General features: G+C 53.6%; 1 protein-coding gene across 6 annotated transcripts in view; it reads left to right on the forward strand.

The window, feature by feature from the left end:
- DLG5 (discs large MAGUK scaffold protein 5) overlaps nt 1–20168 on the forward strand; it is a 119550-nt gene that overhangs the window by 77802 nt on the left and 21580 nt on the right. For 3 of the 6 annotated variants that reach the window (XM_041748638.1, XM_041748636.1, XM_041748634.1), the window contains 13 exons: nt 2698–2885; nt 4347–4472; nt 7308–7440; nt 7885–8012; nt 8663–8838; nt 9223–9326; nt 12783–12875; nt 14579–15598; nt 16348–16471; nt 16791–16935; nt 18304–18416; nt 19051–19140; nt 19454–19604. In XM_041748638.1, the coding sequence (XP_041604572.1) occupies nt 2698–2885; nt 4347–4472; nt 7308–7440; nt 7885–8012; nt 8663–8838; nt 9223–9326; nt 12783–12875; nt 14579–15598; nt 16348–16471; nt 16791–16935; nt 18304–18416; nt 19051–19140; nt 19454–19604 (2591 nt within the window). The remainder of the gene's footprint in view (nt 1–2697; nt 2886–4346; nt 4473–7307; nt 7441–7884; nt 8013–8662; nt 8839–9222; nt 9327–12782; nt 12876–14578; nt 15599–16347; nt 16472–16790; nt 16936–18303; nt 18417–19050; nt 19141–19453; nt 19605–20168) is intronic. The other 3 variants (XM_041748635.1, XM_041748637.1, XM_041748639.1) reach the window with 1 other exon arrangement.

Here is a 20168-nt window from a genome sequence, read left to right on the forward strand (position 1 = left end):
GGTCCCCTCTCTCTCCCCTCTCACTGCCCTCTTCTCTGGAGTGCTCTGTGGCGAAGAGGGCTTCGGGGGCCCATCTGCGTCCTGGCCCGGCCTGGCTGTGCCCTCTCCCCGCGTCCCCCCCCTGCACGGGCACGTCCACGGGAGCTCCGTTGCAGGCCACCGCCGCGGCCCCTGGGCGCAGGAACTGCCCGGCCGGCTGGTCTCCACTGCTGGGGAGCCAGGGCCCGCCAGGTGACAAGAGCCCGAGCTCCCGTCTGCCCGTAGGAAGGCCAGTGTGCTCGCTCAGTGGGGAGCTCCCCCCGTCCTCGCCTTCCTGCCGCCCCTGAGGCAGCTGCGGCTCTGATGTCCTGTGTGGTCGGTGGCGCTGAGCTCGGGCCCGGGGGCCAGAGTGGAGCCGTGTGAGGGAGGAGGTGCTGTCGGGGCGAAGGACAGCCTTCTGAGAGCTCGGAGGCTATGAACCCCCGCCCAGGTGGGAGCCACGGGTCGCTCAGGAGCACCTTCCTCTCCCAGCACCCCCGCGTGCCTCCGCGGGGTCTGGCTTGTGGGCTTTGTGCCTGGGCCGAGTGAGTGACTCGGGAAAACCAGTCCCTCTTGTCCCGAGCCAGTGGCCCCAGGTCACCCAGGGCCAGAAGGAGGTCTCGGGTGGTGCCCTTGCAGGTGAAGACCAGTGGCTGGGAGAAAGCACAGTGTAGAGGGCCTGGGGGGGCCTGGTGCTTCCTGGGCCCCAAGCATCCTCGTCAGTGTTAGCACAGGATCACACCGAGGGACCTTTCAGATACCTCACCGTTCTTCTCCCCTGTGGGTACAACGAGGTCTCGTACTTCTCATGTTCCTCATATGGAAGCAGTGTTCCTAGAGTGAATTCATTTTGCAGACCTAACCGCGGGGGGAGAGGGTAGGAGCTGCCCAGCCGTCAGTGCTGGCCTGTCGTGTCTCCCGGTCCTCATCTGGAGACAGTTGTCCAGGGCAAAGTGGAAAGGCCTTGCAGTGAAACCACATGTACTACAGTGTTTTGTTTTGTTTTTAAAGATTTTACTTATTTATTCATGAGAGAGAGAGAGAGACAGACAGACAGGCAGAGGGAGAAGCAGGCTCCATGCAGGGAGCCCGATGTGGGACTCGATTCTGGGACCCCAGGGTCACACCCTGAGCCAAAGGCAGACGCTCAACCCCTGAGCCACCCAGGCGTCCCCAGTAACACAGTTCAAATGTAAAACTATATTAATATATTAAACATCAAGTAAAATGTAACTTTAAATAAATGCTATCATTAAACCTATTCCTTATTATAATAAGTCCTTGATGCGTTTAACAGTAGTAATTGGTCTTTAAAAAATAGCAAAGTAAACAGATCCTCCCCACGGCATGAAAGTGGGAAAAAATCAAAACGGAAATTATTGGAATTGATCTCGGAAAATGTGAGGTGTGAGCCAAGGTATACTTTCTGTGCAGACTTTAGTCTTGACTCTGTACTTGAGAGATGAGCGGGGCCTGTGAGCTGACCCTGTGTGTTTTCCTCTGTCTCATCCTCCTGTCTTGGCTGAACCTTTGAGGTCTTTTCGAACGTGTCTTAGCCGAGGTAGCATGTCCAGCTCCGCGTGGACGGCGAGCCGTGGTTCAGCAGAGGCCTGTTTGTCTTCCTTGCCCCTGCTGCTCAGAGGTGGGGATTCCTGGCGCAGATGCAGCGCCACCTGCCCCTCTTGTGTCCTGTCTGTGTTTTGTTTCTGAAAGCCTTTGAGCTGCGGCGGGAATTCCCCCTGCGGTAGACACTCACTCTGTCATTTCCCCCCCGTGTCGTCTAAGGATTATCGGGGTGCAGAGGGAGCTTTTTCTACAAGTGCTTCCAAGACTTTGATTCAAAACAGTAGCAGAGCATGTAATGCTTTGGGGAGGTGTCAAGGTGCAACTGCTTCAGATTTCAGCTTTTTTAAACAAACTGAGACACACAGGACTTCTCCAGCAAAAACACTGGGGTATTTTCAGATTTAAAAATAACTCTGGGGCACCTGGGTGGCTCAGTTGGGTAGTCATCTGCCTCCGGCTCAGGTCATAGTCCCAGGGTCCTGCGATCGAGCCCCACTTGGGGCCCTGCTCAGTGAGGTGTCTGCTCCTCCCTTTCCCCCCACCCCTCCCCTCTGCTGTGCTCTCTCTCACGCTCTCTCTCTCTCAAATAAATAAATAAAATCTTAAAACTATAACTCCATATGCTAGAGCACAAAAATGAGTATTGCCGACACAGGGGGTTGGGAATAATCATGATTGACGTTTGCACCTTTCACTGCATTCAGGGTTGCCTCGTTATGTTTTGACGGGAGAGCTCTGTAGAGAGACAAGGTGGGTTGTCAAAGGTATGAGCCATGCAGTGGCAGGGAGGAGCCTGGAACAAGCCCTCCGGGGGAGGTAGGCCACCTGGGCCACTGAGATGGAGGCTGAGGAGGGGCTGGGTTCTGGTCCAGGCTCTGTGGGCCACGGTTGCTAGGTTTCTTGAGTGTGGCTGTGGGACATGTAGTCACGGGGGGGGGGGGGGGGGGGGGGGGCGTGGTGCAGGTGCAGCAGGGGTGTGTTGGGATGAGCTCAGGCTAGGATCCTATGTTTCCTTCCATCCAGCTCCTGAGGGTTCAGCCCCTACACCAGCTAGAGGGCACTTCTGGGCCAGGAGGCTCAGTAACCACCCCTCTGCTCACCCCTTGATCCCAGCAGATCAAAGACACGGTGACAATGGATGCCGGGAGAGCCAACAAGGAGGCTGATCTCCTTCGAAAGCAGTGCAAGGCTCTGTGCCAGGAGCTGAAGGAAGCCCTCCAGGAGGCGGATGTGGCCAAGTGCCGGCGGGACTGGGCCTTCCAGGAGCGGGACAAGATCGTGGCAGAACGGGATAGTATCCGGTACAGGGAACCCCTGGCCTGGAGCGGGCTCCAGTCTCCCCATGACGCACTGGGTCTGTGGGGAGGGTCAGAATCACTTGCCACGTGTCCAGGTGAGGTGAGAGTGGTTTCTGTTCCTCTCTTCTCACCTGGGGTGATGGCCCAGCCTTGCTTCATAGCGTTCGAAGTGTCCACTATGTCTCTGCTTCCCATTTTATTTCAACCTACGTGTCTGCGTGTGCACCGTGTCTGGATGAGACCCTCTCCCTGCCATGGGGAGGCACAAAGACGGGTTTTTTTTCCTTAGGGGGACCTCTGATGAAACGGACATGTCAAAAATGTGTTCTTTCAGTTGGTATTCTCTGGGCACTACTGTGTGCCAGGATCTTAGGTCCCTCGGACAAGGAGACCCTGGGAGAGAAACAGCCTCCAAGTCTCCCGGGCGGGGCCGCCCAGCACTGTGGGGACCCCAGGCAGCTTTGTCAGACAGGGCAGCAGGGGAGGGCCATGATATGGTGAATCCCAGGGTCACAGTCAGAGCTGTGATGGGGGCATGCAGGGCACGGGGGCACAGCTGGGGCAGGCGTGGACTTGGGAGTCACAGGAGAGGCCGCTGATGGGGGTTCCTGATGGCAGGCGGTGAGGGCCTCAAAAGGGACACCCTGCAGGGTAGCCTTGATTCTTGGCTGGGGTAGAGCCATGAGGGGCTGTGGTGGTGCTTGTGGTGACTTGGTCATTGAGAGTTTCAGAAAGATCCCTTGTGGTGGTCGGGAGGAGAGACTGCTCCCTACCAAGGCTAGTCAGGAGGTGAGGGTTCAGGGTGGAGGGGATTAGGGGCCATGCAGACATGGGGACCAGTCCTTAGGGGCCGTCCAGTGGCAGGGTACAGTTCTGGAGGTGGCCCAGGGCACATGCTCCCCTGCTGCCAGGTCAGCTGTCCCTACTTTCTCTGTGAATGACTGACGTGGTCCTTCGGTGGGGAGTTGTCAGGCCCGCACTTTGCACCTGCCCAGAGCTCAGGGCTGCAGAGATGCATGAGGCATGGTTTCTATACAAGTAGGGGGGCTCAGTCTAGTTGTGGGGTCGGGGACAGCTCTAAAAGGCCTGCATGTGGGTAAATAGGAAGCATGTGGTAGGTGCTGGGATACAGAGGCCTGCCAGGCGGGCTGGGGCTGGGGCTGGGGGTGGGGCATTCACTGAGGCACACTGAGGGCGAAGCAGTGGGGTGAGCACTGGACGTTCAGAACCCATTGCCCAGTAACTGTGGAAATGTCTCGTTTCCTGGCCCTTGGTGTCTTCTCTGTCCCTCGATGGGGTTGGCCCGGGTGGCCTCACCTCTGGACTCCCAAGCACTCCTTCAGTGCATTTGGAGGCCAGGCAGGCACCGGGGTATTTGGGGGCCAGGGCCACAGTCCACTGCAGGCCGTGAGTCCTCTGCCCTCTGCCCCTCACGGTGACCTTGGCCTCCGTCTTCCCCACCAGGACGCTCTGTGACAACCTGAGGCGGGAGCGGGACCGGGCGGTGAGCGAGCTGGCTGAAGCTCTGCGCAGCCTGGACGACACTCGCAAGCAGAAGAATGATGTCAGCCGTGAGCTCAAGGAGCTCAAGTACGCCGGGGGGAGAGGGGGAGCGCCTGCCCGCTGTGAGCTTGCATCTGGGGGTGTGGTGGGCCCTCTCCTACCAGGGCAAGGCCGGCCTGCGTGCCACCTGGCTGTCTGTCCCTTCACCCCGCTTCACTCCATCCGTCCGTAGAATGGGTGTGAATGCTGCGTCCATGCTGAGAGTTCATTAGAAATTCTTAGACCATCACAGAAGACGAGAGCCCTTTGGTGAGCACGTGGAGGTGGGCAGGTACCGTGTGCAAAGGCACGCAGGAAGGAAGGTCTCTGTTCATAGGCAGTCCATTTGGAGACAGGGCAAGTGGGTACTATCCGTCTGTCCATCCATCCATCCATCCATCCATCCATCCCCTCTCTACCTCATTCATTCACCAACTCTGCAAGCATGTACTGAGTGGCTGCTCTGGATGGGCTGGGCCTGTGGGAAGCACTGGGGAAGCCACTAAACTGTGGACCAGGTCTCTGCCCGTGGGGCTCCCAGCACACAGGAGGAGACAGGCCACAGGCAGGCCCTCCAGCGACAGCTCTGTGAACAAAGCCCTGACATGGTGACACAGTGTTTGGAAAGCCGTCACCACGTGGCAGTTCGTTCTGCCTGTGGGCTTCAGATGCCCGCTCGGAAGAGACTGCCTGGGGTGTCAGCCTCCCCCTCAGTATGGCACTGCACCCAGGATTGTGACTTGAGACGTGGTGACCCTAAGCAGTGGCCTTAAACTACAAAGATCAGAGTTAACCAGAGAGATTGGCGGAAGCCCGAAGCTGTCCCTGCAGGTAGCAGCGGACTCTCCTGAGAAGCAGTGGCTCTCAGTGCAGATGGTGATGAGGGCGGGGAGGAGAGGGCGTGCAGGTGTAAGCCTCGCGAGCCGCAAGCTGGAGCAGCGCCTTTCAGCCAGAGTGACAGCCTCCCCTCACTCCCCCATCAGTAACTCTAACATGAGCCACCCAGCTTCAGTTACTCGATAAAAACACGGAATCTCTCAGGCTCAAGTGCTCTAAAGAAAATCTTGGGCTAAGAGGCAAAGTGACACACTCTCTCCAGGGACCCACCTTGGGTCTAACAAGTGATGGAATCAAATTAGGGTAAAGTCTGGCCCCTGGGGGCTTGAGCGGGGAAGGAAGTTTTACATTTTAATGGAGCTGAAATTGCCTGGAACTTCTGAGAAAGTTGAATTCCATTAGTTTGTTCAGCATGTCTGAATCTGTACCTCCTCTTTGTTAATGCTCTCTAGCCAGTGCTGGGGCGGAGGCCGAGTTACTGCCCAGAAGGCCCGGGTCTGCAGAGGCCGCACACCTGCCCCAGGGGGTTCTGAGAGATGAGCCAGTGCAGCAGCGTCAAACACAGAGCTTGGGCAGCCCTGGTGGCTGGTGGCTCAGCGGTTTAGCGCCGCCTGCAGCCCGGGGTGTGATCCTGGAAACCCGGGATCGAGTCCCACATCGGGCTCCCTACATGGAGCCTGCTTCTCCTTCCGCCTGTGTCTCTGCCTCTCTCTCTTTCTCTCTGTGTCTCTTGTGAATAAATAAATAAAATCTTAAAACAAAACAAAACACAGAGCTCCAGGCTGCACAGGGCTGGTGGGAGCCATGTCCCGGGAAGGAGGCTCTGGGGGCTCTGCCCTGAGGCTAAGTAGCATTCTGGAGCTGGCCCGTGAGAGCACAGCCCAGATGGAAGCGTGGACCTGCGAGCTTGTCCACTTGAGCAGGAACCAGGAAGAGGTCATGAGTGTGCCCGGAGCCCAGAGGGTAGCGTTGATGAGATGGAAAGGTCATCGGGGCATGGGTTTTAGGACCAGAGGTGTCAGGTGTAAGTTGCTAGGTGTTGGTACCAGGTTTCTGGATCTTTTTTCAATCTCCTGACTGGGTCTTTCTGAGAGCTTAAGTTTTTTAATCAAGTCCTATTTACTGATTCTTAATTTTTAATTTTTAATGGATTGTATGGTTTCTAAGAACCCTTAACCTTAATGCTACATCTCAAAGATATTTTCCCTTGAAACATGTTACAGCTTTACCTTTTACATTCCAATCTGTGATATGTTTTGAGCTGATTTCTATGTAAGTCCTCGTGTCTTCAGATTTTTGCTGGGCGTGCAGGTACTCCAGCATCGCTGGTTGAATGTTGTCCTTTGTCTACTGAAGTACTTTGGTCTTTCTTGTACTTTGTGGGGTATTTCTGGATTTTTCATTCTGTCCCAGTGATCTCTATGTCTGTCTTCCTGGCAATTCCATACAGTCGTGATTTCTGTAGCTATAGGAAACATCTTAAAATCGAGCAGAGTCATTCCTCCCACTTAATTTTTCACTTTCTTTCTTCCTTTTTTTTTTTTTTTAAGATTTTATTTATTTATTCATGAGAGACACAGAAAGTCAGGGACATAGGCAGAGAGAGAAGCAAGCTCCATGCAGGGAGCCCGATGTGGGACTTGATCCCAGGACCCCAAGGTCATGACCTGAGCTGAAGGCAGATGCTCAACCGCTGAGCCATCCAGGCGTCCTAGTTTTTCACTTTCAAAATTGTTCTAGCTTTTCTAATTCCTTACCTTTCTTTCCCTACTCATTTTTGAATAGTCTTGGCCATATCCACAAAAAGTCTTGCTGGCATTTCCTGAGGAATTGCATAAAGCCTCTGGATAAATTTGGGAAGACTTGGGTCTTTTTTTTTAAAACCTCTATATCCAAGAAGCTCTGGCATGCTGCTCCAGAAGCATGGCATGAAGTATGAGAGCATAAGGAGCCCCATTGAGCCTTTGTGGTGACCTTCCGAGCTGGGACTGGGGCGAGCTGCTTCCCCTCCCAGGGGACTGTCACCATGGCCCTCTCTGTTCCTAGGGAGCAGATGGAATCCCAGTTGGAAAAGGAGGCCCGGTTCCGGCAGCTGATGGCCCACAGCTCCCACGACTCGGCCATCGACACAGATTCCATGGAGTGGGAAACAGAAGTTGTGGAGTTCGAAAGGGAGACGGTGAGCTGCCTCCATGCCTTTTCTCGCCTGCTCTGCTGACTCTGGGCAGGGGTTGGAGACGGTGGCCCCCTTATGGGGTTCCCCAGGGTCATGGCTGTCAGTTTTGAAGCTTCGGCTTCCCTTCCTGCCGGAGCACACGCATCCTTTTGCTGTGGTTGTCCAAGCTGGCTCATGGCAGGTTGGTCCCTGTGGCCTCTCCAGCAGCAGATGCTGGCACCGCACGTGGAGGGCGAAGGGCAGAGCAGAGCCCTGCTGCAGGGACGTGTGTCTGCAGTGGCTGGAAGGGGCAGATGGCAGCTGCCCCTGGGCTTCGTCCTGGGGACTGAGCACCCCGTCCGACCTGGTGAAGGGCCAGTCCTCATGGTGGCCAGTGGCCTGAGCTTTAAGAGTGGGATATTTCTAATCACTGCTTTGTAAAGTGTGTGGCTGCTGTTCTTTTGACAGGAGGATATTGACTTGAAAGCACTTGGGTTCGATATGGCGGAAGGTGTGAATGAGCCTTGTTTGCCTGGGGACTGTGGGATATTTGTCACTAAAGTGGACAAAGGAAGCATTGCTGATGGCCGCTTACGGTAAGGGTTGAGGAGGCCCAGGCTCTGGAGGGAGGGGGCCCCTCTGACCCTTTGTGAGAGAGCCAGGTGGCAGTTAACTGAGCACACCCTGCGGTCTGAGGGAGGGACTGGCAGTCTCAGGCCTGCAGGCTCCACTCCTAACATCCTTCTGGGAGGAGACTGATTCACGGGAGCCCGTGAGTCTGATCTTTGCACAGGCCTCTGGTACCATGCTTCACCTCTCTAGGTAGGAGAGGGCTCAGGCGGTATGTGCCCGAGCGTGGGGTGTTGTGACATCGCGTGTTTGTTCCGTGAAAGAGTAACGATAATAAAGTACTATTTGCTAAGTACTGGTTTAAGCACTGTGTATAATCATTTCATTAATCTTTAAAATCCTATGAGGTACTGTAGTGCTAATTGCCTCATTTTACAGGTGAGGACACTGAGGTCCAGAGGAGGTAGGGCACACAGCTAGTATGTGGTAAAGCCAGAATTTGCACGCAGGCAGTCTGGGTGTAGCCATTTGACCCTTCCCAAAGAGGCCACCTGTCTGACCTTGTATGTGGGGCACCCGCTTTCTGGCACTTGCCTCCCCCAAACAGTAGCAATGGGGCCTGCCCCCCTGGCCCCAAGACCTGTGTGGGGACTGACCTGGCTGTGCTGCTCCTCAGGGTCAATGACTGGCTGCTGAGAATCAACGACGTGGACCTCATCAACAAGGACAAGAAGCAGGCCATCAAAGCCCTCCTCAATGGGGAGGGGGCCATCAACATGGTTGTGCGGCGGAGGAAGTCTCTGGGCGGGAAGGTGATCACACCACTGCACATCAACCTGAGTGGACAGAAAGGTAGTGGGCCCGCAGACGCAGGCGGGGCGCCTCCCACAGCAGGGCACCCCGTCCTTGTGCAGAGGGGATATGTGCGTTTTCAGGTGTGTTGCTTCAGAGGCATCGATGCTGCTTAAATGTAGCATGGGTGCCTCCCTGGCAGGGGGCCCCCTGGGGCCTGGGTCTTGCTGGTCTCCAAGTGTTTGATTCCCTGGAGCAGACATGACTGAGCCCCGGGGTGGTCCGCCAACCTGGCCTGGGTGCTGGGACTGACAGGTTGCAATTGGCTAACATGCCCCTCATAAGTTTGTCTTACAGAGATGAGGTGGGACAACCAGAGGGCCATGTGACCGGGGCAGGGATTAACTGGGCACTGCCTGTGTCTGCCCTCTGTGGTTTTCATAGACAGCGGCATCAGTCTGGAGAATGGAGTGTATGCTGCCGCTGTGGTGCCTGGAAGCCCAGCCGCCAAAGAGGGGTCCCTCGCTGTGGGAGACAGGATTGTGGCGGTAAGCCTCAGGCCCGGGGCAGACATGCCCCATGTGGACCGTTAGAGGATGTCTGGGTGGTGGAACACGAAGTAGTGATTGGAGTTTCTATGTTTGCCTTGTTCTCTAATGTGAACAAACATTTTTTTTTTCTGACAGTGTGTTACTAATTTATAGTAGAAAATAGGAAATATGAAGGAAATAAGAATCCCTCTTATTGCTACCACCTACAGATAACCTTCATGAACAATTTGAAATGTATTTCTCTAGAGCCTTTATTCCACACACGAATGTGTATTTACATCAAGGTTTTCTTTATTTTTTTTTTAAGATTTACATGAGAGAGAGCACACACGTGCATTTGTGAGAGGGTGTGCACATGGGCGGAGGGGCAGGAGAGAGTCTCAAGCAGATTCCCCACTGAGCGTGGAGCCTGACGCGGGGCTCAGTCTCATGACCCATGAAATCACGACCTGAGCTGAAACCAAAAGTCAGATGTTTAACCAGCTGAGCCACCTAGGCATCCCTATTTATACCAGTTTTAAAAAGAAGATATCTGTATGTGGTTTTTTTTTTTTTATTTTTTTTTATTTTTATTTATGATAGTCACAGAGAGAGAGAGAGAGGCAGAGACACAGGCGGAAGGAGAAGCAGGCTCCATGCACCGGGAGCCCGATGTGGGATTCGATCCCGGGTCTCCAGGATCGCGCCCTGGGCCAAAGGCAGGCGCCAAACCGCTGCGCCACCCAGGGATCCCTGTATGTGGTTTTTAATTAATTTTTTGTATGATTTTTAAACATTTTGTAATTAAACATTAGATCCATTTATTTTTATATTTACTTTTTAATCACCGGAGTAAGACTTACATGCCATAAAATATTCATTCAATACAAAAATATGTGAAGTGGTAATCCCCACTTTTCCCCTTTAATCCTGTCCCTGGAGAAAACAAATCTCTGCCCCCAGTTGCAAGAAGTGCTTCTAGCCAGACCATGAGTGCTCATACAAATTGACATACACAGATAAAGCTTCCTGGGTTTTGTTTGCTTTTTAAGATATAGATAGTGGGATCAGCCTGCTATTCCACATCATGGATATATGGATATCTTTCCAAAGTGAGCCTCATTATGTTTATCAACCTCGTGGTGATCTGTAGTTGAAAGCTTCCCTCCTTGTGCACGTAACACGTTGTCTTCAGTTTCCGCCATTGCAGATAGTCTTGCCATAAACTTCATGTGTCCCTTTTGGGGACACCAAATGGCATCCCTGGTGACCAAGCCCCCAAAATGCTGTGAGATTACTGAGTCTAAATTAGTATTTCTAACTGACTCATTAAAGTTAAAGTCACACCCTTTCCCCCAGCACACACACAAAATCCCAGTTGTACAGAAGCACACACGACAAACATGTGTCCCTCCCACTTTTTCCTTCCTTCCTTCCTCCCTTCCTCCCTTCCTTCTGTTTTCCCCAAGATGGGATCATAATATACTCAGCTGCTAACCTCATCTTTTGTGTCACACAGTGTGCCCTGGAGGGTTCTTCCACAGGGATCATGTCAGTAATTGCATATTCCTTCGTGGCAGCAAGTCAAGCTGTTAACCGGTTCCCCCGGTGGACAGTCAGGTCATCTTTGCTTCTACAAGCAGTGCTGTAAGGCCGCTGCTACATCCCTCCACAGAGACCCACAGGAATGTGCGGGGGATGATTGCTGGATCAGTGGGCACCAGCATTTAATATTTGACATGATCTTTCCCCGTGTGGTCAAAGAAATCATGGTATTTTTGATCCTACCTGTGGTGTGTGAGGGACCTCATTGCTTCCCATCTTTGCCAATGTTTTTCAGATTTGGGGGGATGTCAGAATCTGAAAGCAATATGGCCATTTTGAAAAATTTTAAGATGTGGAAAAGTTGGGGCACCTGGGTGTCTCAGTAGTTTAAGCGTTTGCCTTCAGCTCAGGTCATGATCCCCGGGGTCCTGGGATTGAGCCCCACGTAGGGCTCCCTGCTCAGCGGGGAGCCTCCTTCTCCCTCTCCCTCTGCAGCTCCCCCTGCTTGATCTTTCTGTCTCTCAAATAAATAGATATAATCTTTAAAAAGATGTGGAAAAGTTATAAAGAAAAGAACTACCAAATTAATCCATCACTCCAAAATAATCACTCTGCCTATTTTGATTTTTTTTGACTTTTGGTTTTGAAATAGAGAAATAATTCAGTTGTGACATTAAATAAATAATATTGAAAAATAGATAAAGTGGTGAAGATAGTGCAGGGAGGTCCTATGTGCCCTTCATGCAGTTTCCTCTAAAGGTTACATTTTACATGACTAAATAATATCGAAACCGGGTGGTTGATACGGGAACTGTGTGTGTGTGTGTAGTTCTACATCATTTTATTATCACGTTTTAAGTAACAGCAACAAAAAAATTAAGATACAGCGCTGTTCCACTGGCACAAAGGTCTTTCCCATGTGACCCCTCTATAGGAATATCCACAACTCTGCCCTCCAACCCTCTTCCTTAACCCTTGGCAGCCAGTTTGCTCCATCTGTATAATCTTGTCATCTCGAGGACATTCCATAAGTTGAATCATATGGTATGTGTCCTTTTGGGATTAGCTGTTCCACCCAGCATGCTGCCATGAGACCCATCAGGTGCTCAGGGTCCTGTTAGCGTGTTTTTCTTGACGCTATATTTTCTTGATGCAGTATTCCGTGGTCTGGGTGCATCCCAGTCTAACCATTCACTGTCATGGATACACTTATTTAAAAGAGTGGAACATATTAGTGAGAAATGTGGACAGAGGTTCAGGCCTAAGAGATTATGAGAATCTTCACGAACAGTGATGATACCATCTCATCTCACATGACACCTCACAGTTTACAAAGGCCTTCCACACCATGATCTCATTTTTATTTATTTTTTTAAGATTTTATTTATTTGAGAGAGAGAGAGAGAGCACGCGTGAGAGAGAACACAAGCAAGGGAGAGAGGGAGAAACAGGGCAGGAACCCAATGCGGGACTTGACCCCAGGACCTTGGGATTATGACCTGAGTTGAAGACAGATGCTTAACTGACTGAGCCACCCAGGCGCCCCACCATGATCTCATTTTTAAGTCTTCAGACCTGGGGGGCAGATGTGTTTGTTTATCTTCCACTCTGTGCGTGAAGCAGTTCTGAGCCCTAGTCAGCACCTTGCATGGTGGGCAGCAGCAAAGCCTGGCTGCCCCCCTGGGGTGCTTGGTGTTCTGGTCCCAGTTACACAAGCACCTGCCCCTAGTATGATTTTAAGGCTGTGTGTTTTCTTTGCCTCAGATGCCCCTTAACTGGATTTCTCAGGCTTTCCTGGGGAAGGGCTTTCTCTCCTTTGCCAGCTCTAGACTTGGGCACTCTATAGAAGAACCAGGCCCACTGTCCAGAACAGACTGGCAGAGACGCTGACCCAGTGGTGGGCCTGACAGGCTCTCTGTCTGGTCCTAGATCAATGGCATTGCACTGGACAACAAATCTCTGAATGAGTGTGAATCTCTGCTGCGGAGCTGCCAGGACTCCCTGACCCTCTCCCTCCTGAAGGTAAGGGCCCCCACCCAACACCGGCTCTGCTCTCATCGGCTGTGGGGCAGGCAAGGCCTCAGCTCCGTATACCTGAGCTGCTACTCGGCATCGCTGGGAGTCCTTGAAAACAAGGTATTGATTTATAAAGTGCAGGGTGTGCATGAATCCTGACTGGATCCTGGTTTAAAAACCAAAACAAGACATGAAGGACATTTTGAGGACAGTGGTGTACATTTGAATCTGAACTCAGTAGTTATTTTTCCTGGGTACAGTGATGGTATTGGGGTTAAAGGGCCAAATGGCCTTATTTGGGGGAAGTACATGGTAAGGTTGTTAGGGGTGAGATGTCATAATGTTTAAGTTACTTCCAAATGCTCTGCAGTGTAGATAGAGAACAGACAATTTGGTAAAATATTGTTGACTCTAAATGGTGGGTTTATGGACATTTATTGAACTTTTCTCTCAACTTTTATACATAGTTGAAAGGATTTATGATAGAAGGTTGAGAAAAATAGGCCCACTCACTTCATTAAGAGATGTTTTTAAAAATTAATGATCTTAAAATTAACAGACTTTTTGGGAGCAGTTTTAGATACAGAAAAGGTGAGCTAGTTCAAGAGTTCTCATCCAAGCCCTCTGCTCTGCTTCCCCTGCTGTTAGCAGCTTACGTTGGCGGGGTTCATTTGTTACAATCAATGAGGTAGTATCAATGTAATATGTTTTTATAAAGTTTATTAATTTTTTAGTAATCTCTACACCCAGCTGGGGCCCCCGAGATCAAGAGTCATGGGCTCCCCCAACCGAGCCAGCTGGGTGCCCCTATAATAGTATTGAAGTCCATAGTTGACAGGAGGAGTCACTCTTGGTGTTGTACATCCTATGGTTCAGACAAGTGTATCCACCATCATAGTATCATACAGACTAGTTTCACTGCCGTAAGAATCTTCTGAGTTCCACCTTTCCTCCCCGTTTCCCCCAAGTCCCTGCAGCCACTGATCTTTCTACAGTCTCCATAGTGCTGCCTTTTCTGGGATGTCACAGTTGGGATCACCCAGTATGTGGCCGTTTTGAATTGGCTTCTTCCAATTCAAAGGAATTATGCATTCCTTGTGCATAGTAATATGCATTTAAGCTTTCTTCCTGTCATTTTGTGGCTTGATAGCTCATTTCTCTTTGTTGCTGTATGATTTAAAATCCTATGAATGTACTACAAGATAGATATTTTTTTAATCTTTACTTTTTTTATTTTTTAAAAGTTTTATTTATTCATTCATGAGAGACACAGAAAGAGAGGCAAAGACACAGGCAGAGGGAGAAGCAGGCTCCCCTGTGGGGACCCTGATGTGGAACTCGATCCTGGGACCCCAGGATTATGCCCTGAGCTGAAGGCAGGTGCAAAACCGCTGAGCCACCCGAGCATCCCTTTACTTTTTTATTTAACTATTTTATTAAAATGTAGGCAGGGCATTGTGCAGGCAGCTGCAGATGGTGCTTGAAGTCTCTCCTGTGGTTCATGGTGGCCAGGGCCATGAGAGAGCCTCGCCGGTCAGGGACAGGCGTGCACGCATGTGTGTGCGCGTGCATGTGCATGGGGCCAGCCGTCTTTGGGGTGTGTGTGGACTATTGCTGACCCTCACTTCCCCTGCAGGGACCGCATTCGGTGGCGGTGCTAGTTCTGTGGCCTTCCTCCCTGTTTCTCATTCTCTGCCGTCCCCACATAGGTGTTCCCTCAGAGCTCCTCCTGGAGTGGCCAGAACATCTTTGAAAATATCAAGGACTCTGATAAGATGCTGAGTTTCCGAGCCCATGGCCCCGAGGTCCAGGCTCAGAATAAACGGAGCTTGTTGCAGCACAATAACTCCACGCAGACGGACATCTTCTACGCAGACAGGCTGGAGGACAGGCGGGAGCTGGGCCCCCCGGGAGGCAGCAGCTCCTTCCTGCACAAGCCGTTTCCTGGGGGACCCTTCCCGGTCTCCCCCCAGGCCTGTCCCAGCGCCTCTGAGCGCAGCCTGAGCTCCTTCCGCTCAGACGCCTCTGGGGAGCGTGGCTATGGGCTGCTGGATGTGCGCAGCCGGCGACCCCTGCTGCCCTTCGAGACTGAGGTGGGCCCCTGCGGGGCGGCCGAGGCCCCCCTGGATAAGGCTGACCCCGAGGGCTCCAACAGCGGCGGGACCTGGCCCAAGGCGGTGCTCGGCTCCGCGGCAGGGCCCGAGAAGCTCTCTGTTTATAAGAAGCCAAAGCAAAGGAAGTCCATCTTCGACCCTAACACTTTCAAACGTCCTCAGACTCCCCCCAAAATAGATTACCTGCTCCCTGGCCCTGGGTCTGCTCACTCCCCCCAGCCCTCTAAGAGGGTGGGGCCTCTGACACCCCCGAAACCTCCCAGGAGGAGCGACTCCATTAAGTTCCAGCACAGACTAGAAACCAGTTCCGAGTCCGAGGCCACTCTGGTGGGCAGCTCCCCATCCACCAGCCCCCCAAGCGCACTGCCCCCTGACGTGGATCCTGGGGAACCCACGCACACCTCACCCCCTCGCAAAGGCAGGGTCCGCATTGCTTCCAGCTACTACCCTGAAGGGGATGGGGACTCCTCCTACCTGCCCGCCAAGAAGTCCTGTGACGGGGACCTCACCTCCCAGAAGATGGATGAGCTGGGGCAGAAGCGCCGTCGTCCAAAGTCTGCTCCTAGCTTTCGGCCCAAGCTGGCTCCAGTAGTGATTCCTGCTCAGTTCCTGGAGGTAGGGCTCCGTCTGGGGGTGGGGGCGGGAGCGTGGGGAGGGGTCCTGAGCTGGTGTCCCCAGCCTGGTGCTGAGCCCTGAGCACGCACCCAAGGAAAGGGGAGCGGGCTGGTTGGTGGATGCCGGCAGGAAGGAGCTGTCCTCAGGAGATTGGAAAGGGATGTGGGGGGTAAACATGTCAATGGGCGTATGATGCCTAGACAGGAACACTTTCTTGGGTGTGGTGTCTGATTTGCTTTCTCATCAAGAAGCATTTGAACTTGTACAACAAAAGCAGGTGACCTGGACCTGCCTGGCAGGATGTGGGGAGCCGCGATAGCACCTGTGACTCTGTTGGCCGGTAGCAGGAGGCGGCTGGCTTGTTTCTGTGGGTGCTGTAGTCATTTCCAGGTGGAAGAAATTGCTCTGAGCTGGAGAACAAATCCGTGCTACTCTCTGCAGGCAAAGACCCTCACACAGCCATGCAAGTTTGGAGGAGCAGTTCTATATATGTGCCTGATGGCCTCATGCATCCTACCTCCTGTGCATAATTTACTTGAGAGAACAGGTTCTTTCTCTGTGGTTTTCTTCCAGAGTAGTTTTGAAGGAATTTCTTCCCTTCCAGGTATGTAAGGCAACATGAATGGGCAGTGACCTCCCTGACTGTCCCGTCACGTGTCCCACTGGGAGAGCTAGTGTTTAGGGCACAGGCTTGCAGACACCTGTGCATTTCCACTTCCAGCCACTGTCTCTTGTCTTTGGTCCTGCAGGAACAGAAGTGCATCCCGGCCAGTGGAGAGCTCTGCCCAGAGCTCCAGGAATGGTCCCCGTACTCACCAGGGCACTCCAGCCGGCACAGCAACCCCCCATTGTACCCTGGCAGGGCATCTGTGGGTGAGTCGTTGGGCGGCGAGGAGGGTTCATGCTGGCCTCGCAGGGCTGCTGGTCCCAGGGAGAGCGGAAGCAGTCATTTCAAGGTGCCTCTGTGTGTCCTCAGCCCAGAGGTCCAAAGAACGAGCAGTGGCTGCCCTGTCTGGGATGTTCAGTCTCATATCAGGGACATTACTTAGCTTCTCAGAGCATCTTCTTCCCACTGCGGCCTGGGAAATAGGAAGCAGTAAAGTGAGTTCCTCCATTGTACAGGTGGAGAAAGCCACTAGCTTGCATAGGCCTGGGGCTGTGGGATGATTGTTCTTACCCAGCCCATTTCTAGGCACCGTTCCCCGGAGTATGACCCCGAGCACCACTGTGAGTTCCATCCTAAGGAACCCCATCTACACCGTGCGGAGCCACCGGGTCGGCCCCTGCAGCTCCCCACCTGTGCCCAGAGAGGTCGGCCCCCAGGGTTTGCATCCCAGGTATGTGAAGTCAGCCCATACCTCCCTGCACCCTGGCTGGCCAGGCCCACGTGCACATACAGCCACTGGTGCATAAAGTGGTCTGCAGGCAGAGAGTGTCCTTGCGAGGCCGAGAAGGGGCTGATTAGAGCCGCACTGGGGCCCCAGGAAAAGTGAAGTCTGAGGATGCTCTCTTCATGCACCAGCACGGAGCTTATAAAGGTAGAGAGAGAGAGAGAGAAATGGCAGCTGGTGCTTAAGTGCTCACATGCCAGACAGTGTACTGGGACCTTTGTAAACCTCATCTCATTTAAGGCCACAGCAACCCTGTGAGCACTGTTGTCTCCGTTTTGTGGATGAGGAGACTGAGCCTTAAAAGGTGAATGGGCTGGCTCAAGGTCATTCATTCATTCAGTCAGTCATTGCAAGTTCTAACTGGGCACCTACTATGTAGCATGGACTGTCGTAGTTCCAGGGGGGATATACAGTGGAGGACGTAATCAGTGAGCTGCTTCTCATGGATGTTTATGTCTGAGTGTGGGAGGCAGATAAGAAGAGTGAACAGAGGGGGTACTGGGTGGTGCTGAGTAGCTCTGAAGGCTGCAGCAAAGGGCGACCAGCTAGGTTGCGACTTGGAAGAGGGTGAAGAGTGGACTGGGTGGAGGGGAGGGCCCATGGAAGAGGGGAAGAGGGGAATGCTACCGAGATCAGGAGGCTGAGAGCCAGCTGCACAAGAGCTAGGTGGAGTCCCCAGGAAGGCAGGCGTGGGAGCCACAGCCCAGACCCCTGGGAACAGTGGGCTGGGCTCCTGGGGCAGAGTCGGGAGCTTGGCCCAGGTGCCGTGAGTCAGGAGGAGAGCACAGGTTGTAGGGCACAGATCCTACGGCCATGATGCAGAGGTTGGGTTTTTGTTAGTCTAGGCTTTAGGTGGGGAAGAGATGTCTCATTACGCAGCGAGAAAAGGGCATCACTGGGTCTGATTGTAGACCCACCCAAGATGGGTGAAGCCTGGGCTCTGCGCTCCACTGTTCTTGGCAGCTGGCCTGAGTGAGGTGTACAGGTCCCTGTCCATCCAGCCTCTCCCGCCCATCCTGGAGAAGAGGCTCCACTTCTCTGGGCCCCGGGTTCAGGGCCTGTTTTTCCCGGTGGAAGCCCTTGCTCCTGGTGAGGCCAGTCCCAGTCCAGGGCTGAAGTAGGTATGCCACTCCTCTACCTGCACAGCCCTTTCTCTGTGGGCGGGACCCTCGTTGGATGCTGCCTCTGAGCATGGCAGTCTGCTGTCCCCAGCTACTGGCAGGTGGCTTCTGTGGGCTCCGGGAGGCCTTGGCCCAGGCTGCCTCTAGCCCTGGTCTTCCTCCTAAGCACCTCACTTATGTGGTTCTCTTGCAGCGTCCAGCACCAGGGACGCCTGAGCCTGGACCTGAGCCACAGGTCTGGCAGCGACTACTCAGATATGAGAGCCTCCCACGGGTCCAACTCTCTGCCCTCCAGCGCCCGCCTCGGTAATGATGCCACTAGAGCCTTCTCACTGTAGTGGGGTACTAGCCTTGTTTCCCTCTCCACCTCCATCCTCATGGCCCCACCTCCATATGGCCTGCCCACGCAGGCCCTTCCCTGCTTCCACGGCAGGGTGGCCCCATGCTGGCCAGAGAGCGTCTCCTTCGGCCTCTGTGTCTTTTAGGCTTTCCCGGCAGGCATACGGTTGTTCCAGGGAACTCCTTGGCCCACAAGCCTCACTCCCTGTCTCTGAGCCTGTCAGTGATTCTGGGGGTTTCTGTTCACTTGTGAGGAATGCAGCCCAGAGGCAGAGACTAGCAGTTACCTGATAAAGAGACTCAGGTGGCACTGCTTCCAGCCACTTGGGGTGGAGGCAGGCAGTCCCCTCTGTCACTTGGGGGCTAGGGTGAGATTTGTGTGACCCTGTTCTATCCAGGCCTGCACGGTTCACTCAGATAACCGGGTGTTGAGCATCTGCTTTTCTTGACCATTTCACACATAGGCCCCCTCGGGGAGAAGTGGCAGGGCCTGCTTTGCACTTGTTGTGACTGCCTCTTCCCTAAGAGGCACTGACGTGGTGAGGGACTGAGGGTGGTGTTTATACCAGGCCTGAAGTTTTGTCCCCTCATGGCACCATAGGGTCTTCAAGCAACTTGCAGTTCAAGGCGGAACGCATTAAAATCCCGTCAACGCCAAGATACCCTCGGTCCGTTGTGGGCTCCGATAGAGGTGAGAACTCACACCCCGTCCTCGCCTGCTGGCTTGCTCTGGCCTTGTCCTGCAGCGTCTGGGTGCAGTGCGTAACCTCTTCCTCACCTCAGCCAGGCTGTGCGTGCTGGGTGAGTCCAGGCTCAGGCCTGGCGACGTGGGGCTAGACTAGGTAGAAAGGCCACATGGAGCCCGGCATCTGAATTCAAGGCCCTACAGTGTGGCCGAGGCGTGGAGCCACATTCCTGGATTGCATCTCCGTCTTGGCCTGGGCCACAAGGGAACAGAGATGTGAGATCGCAAAGCCCAAGTTGCTTTGCACCTTTCCTGGCAGGTTCGTTGTCGCATTCGGAATGCAGCACGCCTCCACAGTCACCCCTAAACATCGACACCCTGTCCTCCTGTAGCCAGTCCCAGACCTCAGCCTCCACGTTGCCCAGAATTGCCGTCAACCCTGCGGCCCTCGGGGAACGGAGGAAGGACAGGTGAGCACGCCTGGGCGTCTGTACCATGGGCACGGCAGTGGGCGACACATCCCTACAGTAGTCCGGGGCTTGGTGGAGGGAAGGGGCCTTGCTGGTAGAAGAAGCAGGCGCGTGGGAGGATTCCAACTGAGTCAATGCCAGGGTGAGACTGCTCTGCTTGGGGTCGCTTGGCATTCTCTGGCGTGCTGCCCAGCCTTTTACCAGGACGCCCTGCAGGTGATGGTGCCAGGAGGTGGGGTGCCCATAGACGGTGAGGTGAGGAGCAGGCTGGGCTCCTGCTGCAGAAGGTCCATGGGAGGTCCACGGGAGGGCTGAGCTGCAGCAATGACGCTGGGGACCACCTGGTGGTGAAGATGTGGTGGCACCATGCGCTGTTTCCCTGGCCCTGGATTAAGCACTTTCCATGTGAAAAGTTGTGAAATCTCACAGCGACCCATGAGCATCATCGTTGTCATCATCATCATCATCGTCCTCAGTTATCTTTTACAGATAAGGAAACTGAGGCCAGAGAGTTGGAGTAACTGGTCTAGGTCACATGCCTGGGGACTGGGCTGCCTTCCTTAG

The sequence above is a fragment of the Vulpes lagopus genome, chromosome 3 (assembly GCF_018345385.1).
Source record: "Vulpes lagopus strain Blue_001 chromosome 3, ASM1834538v1, whole genome shotgun sequence".
NCBI lineage: Eukaryota > Metazoa > Chordata > Mammalia > Carnivora > Canidae > Vulpes > Vulpes lagopus.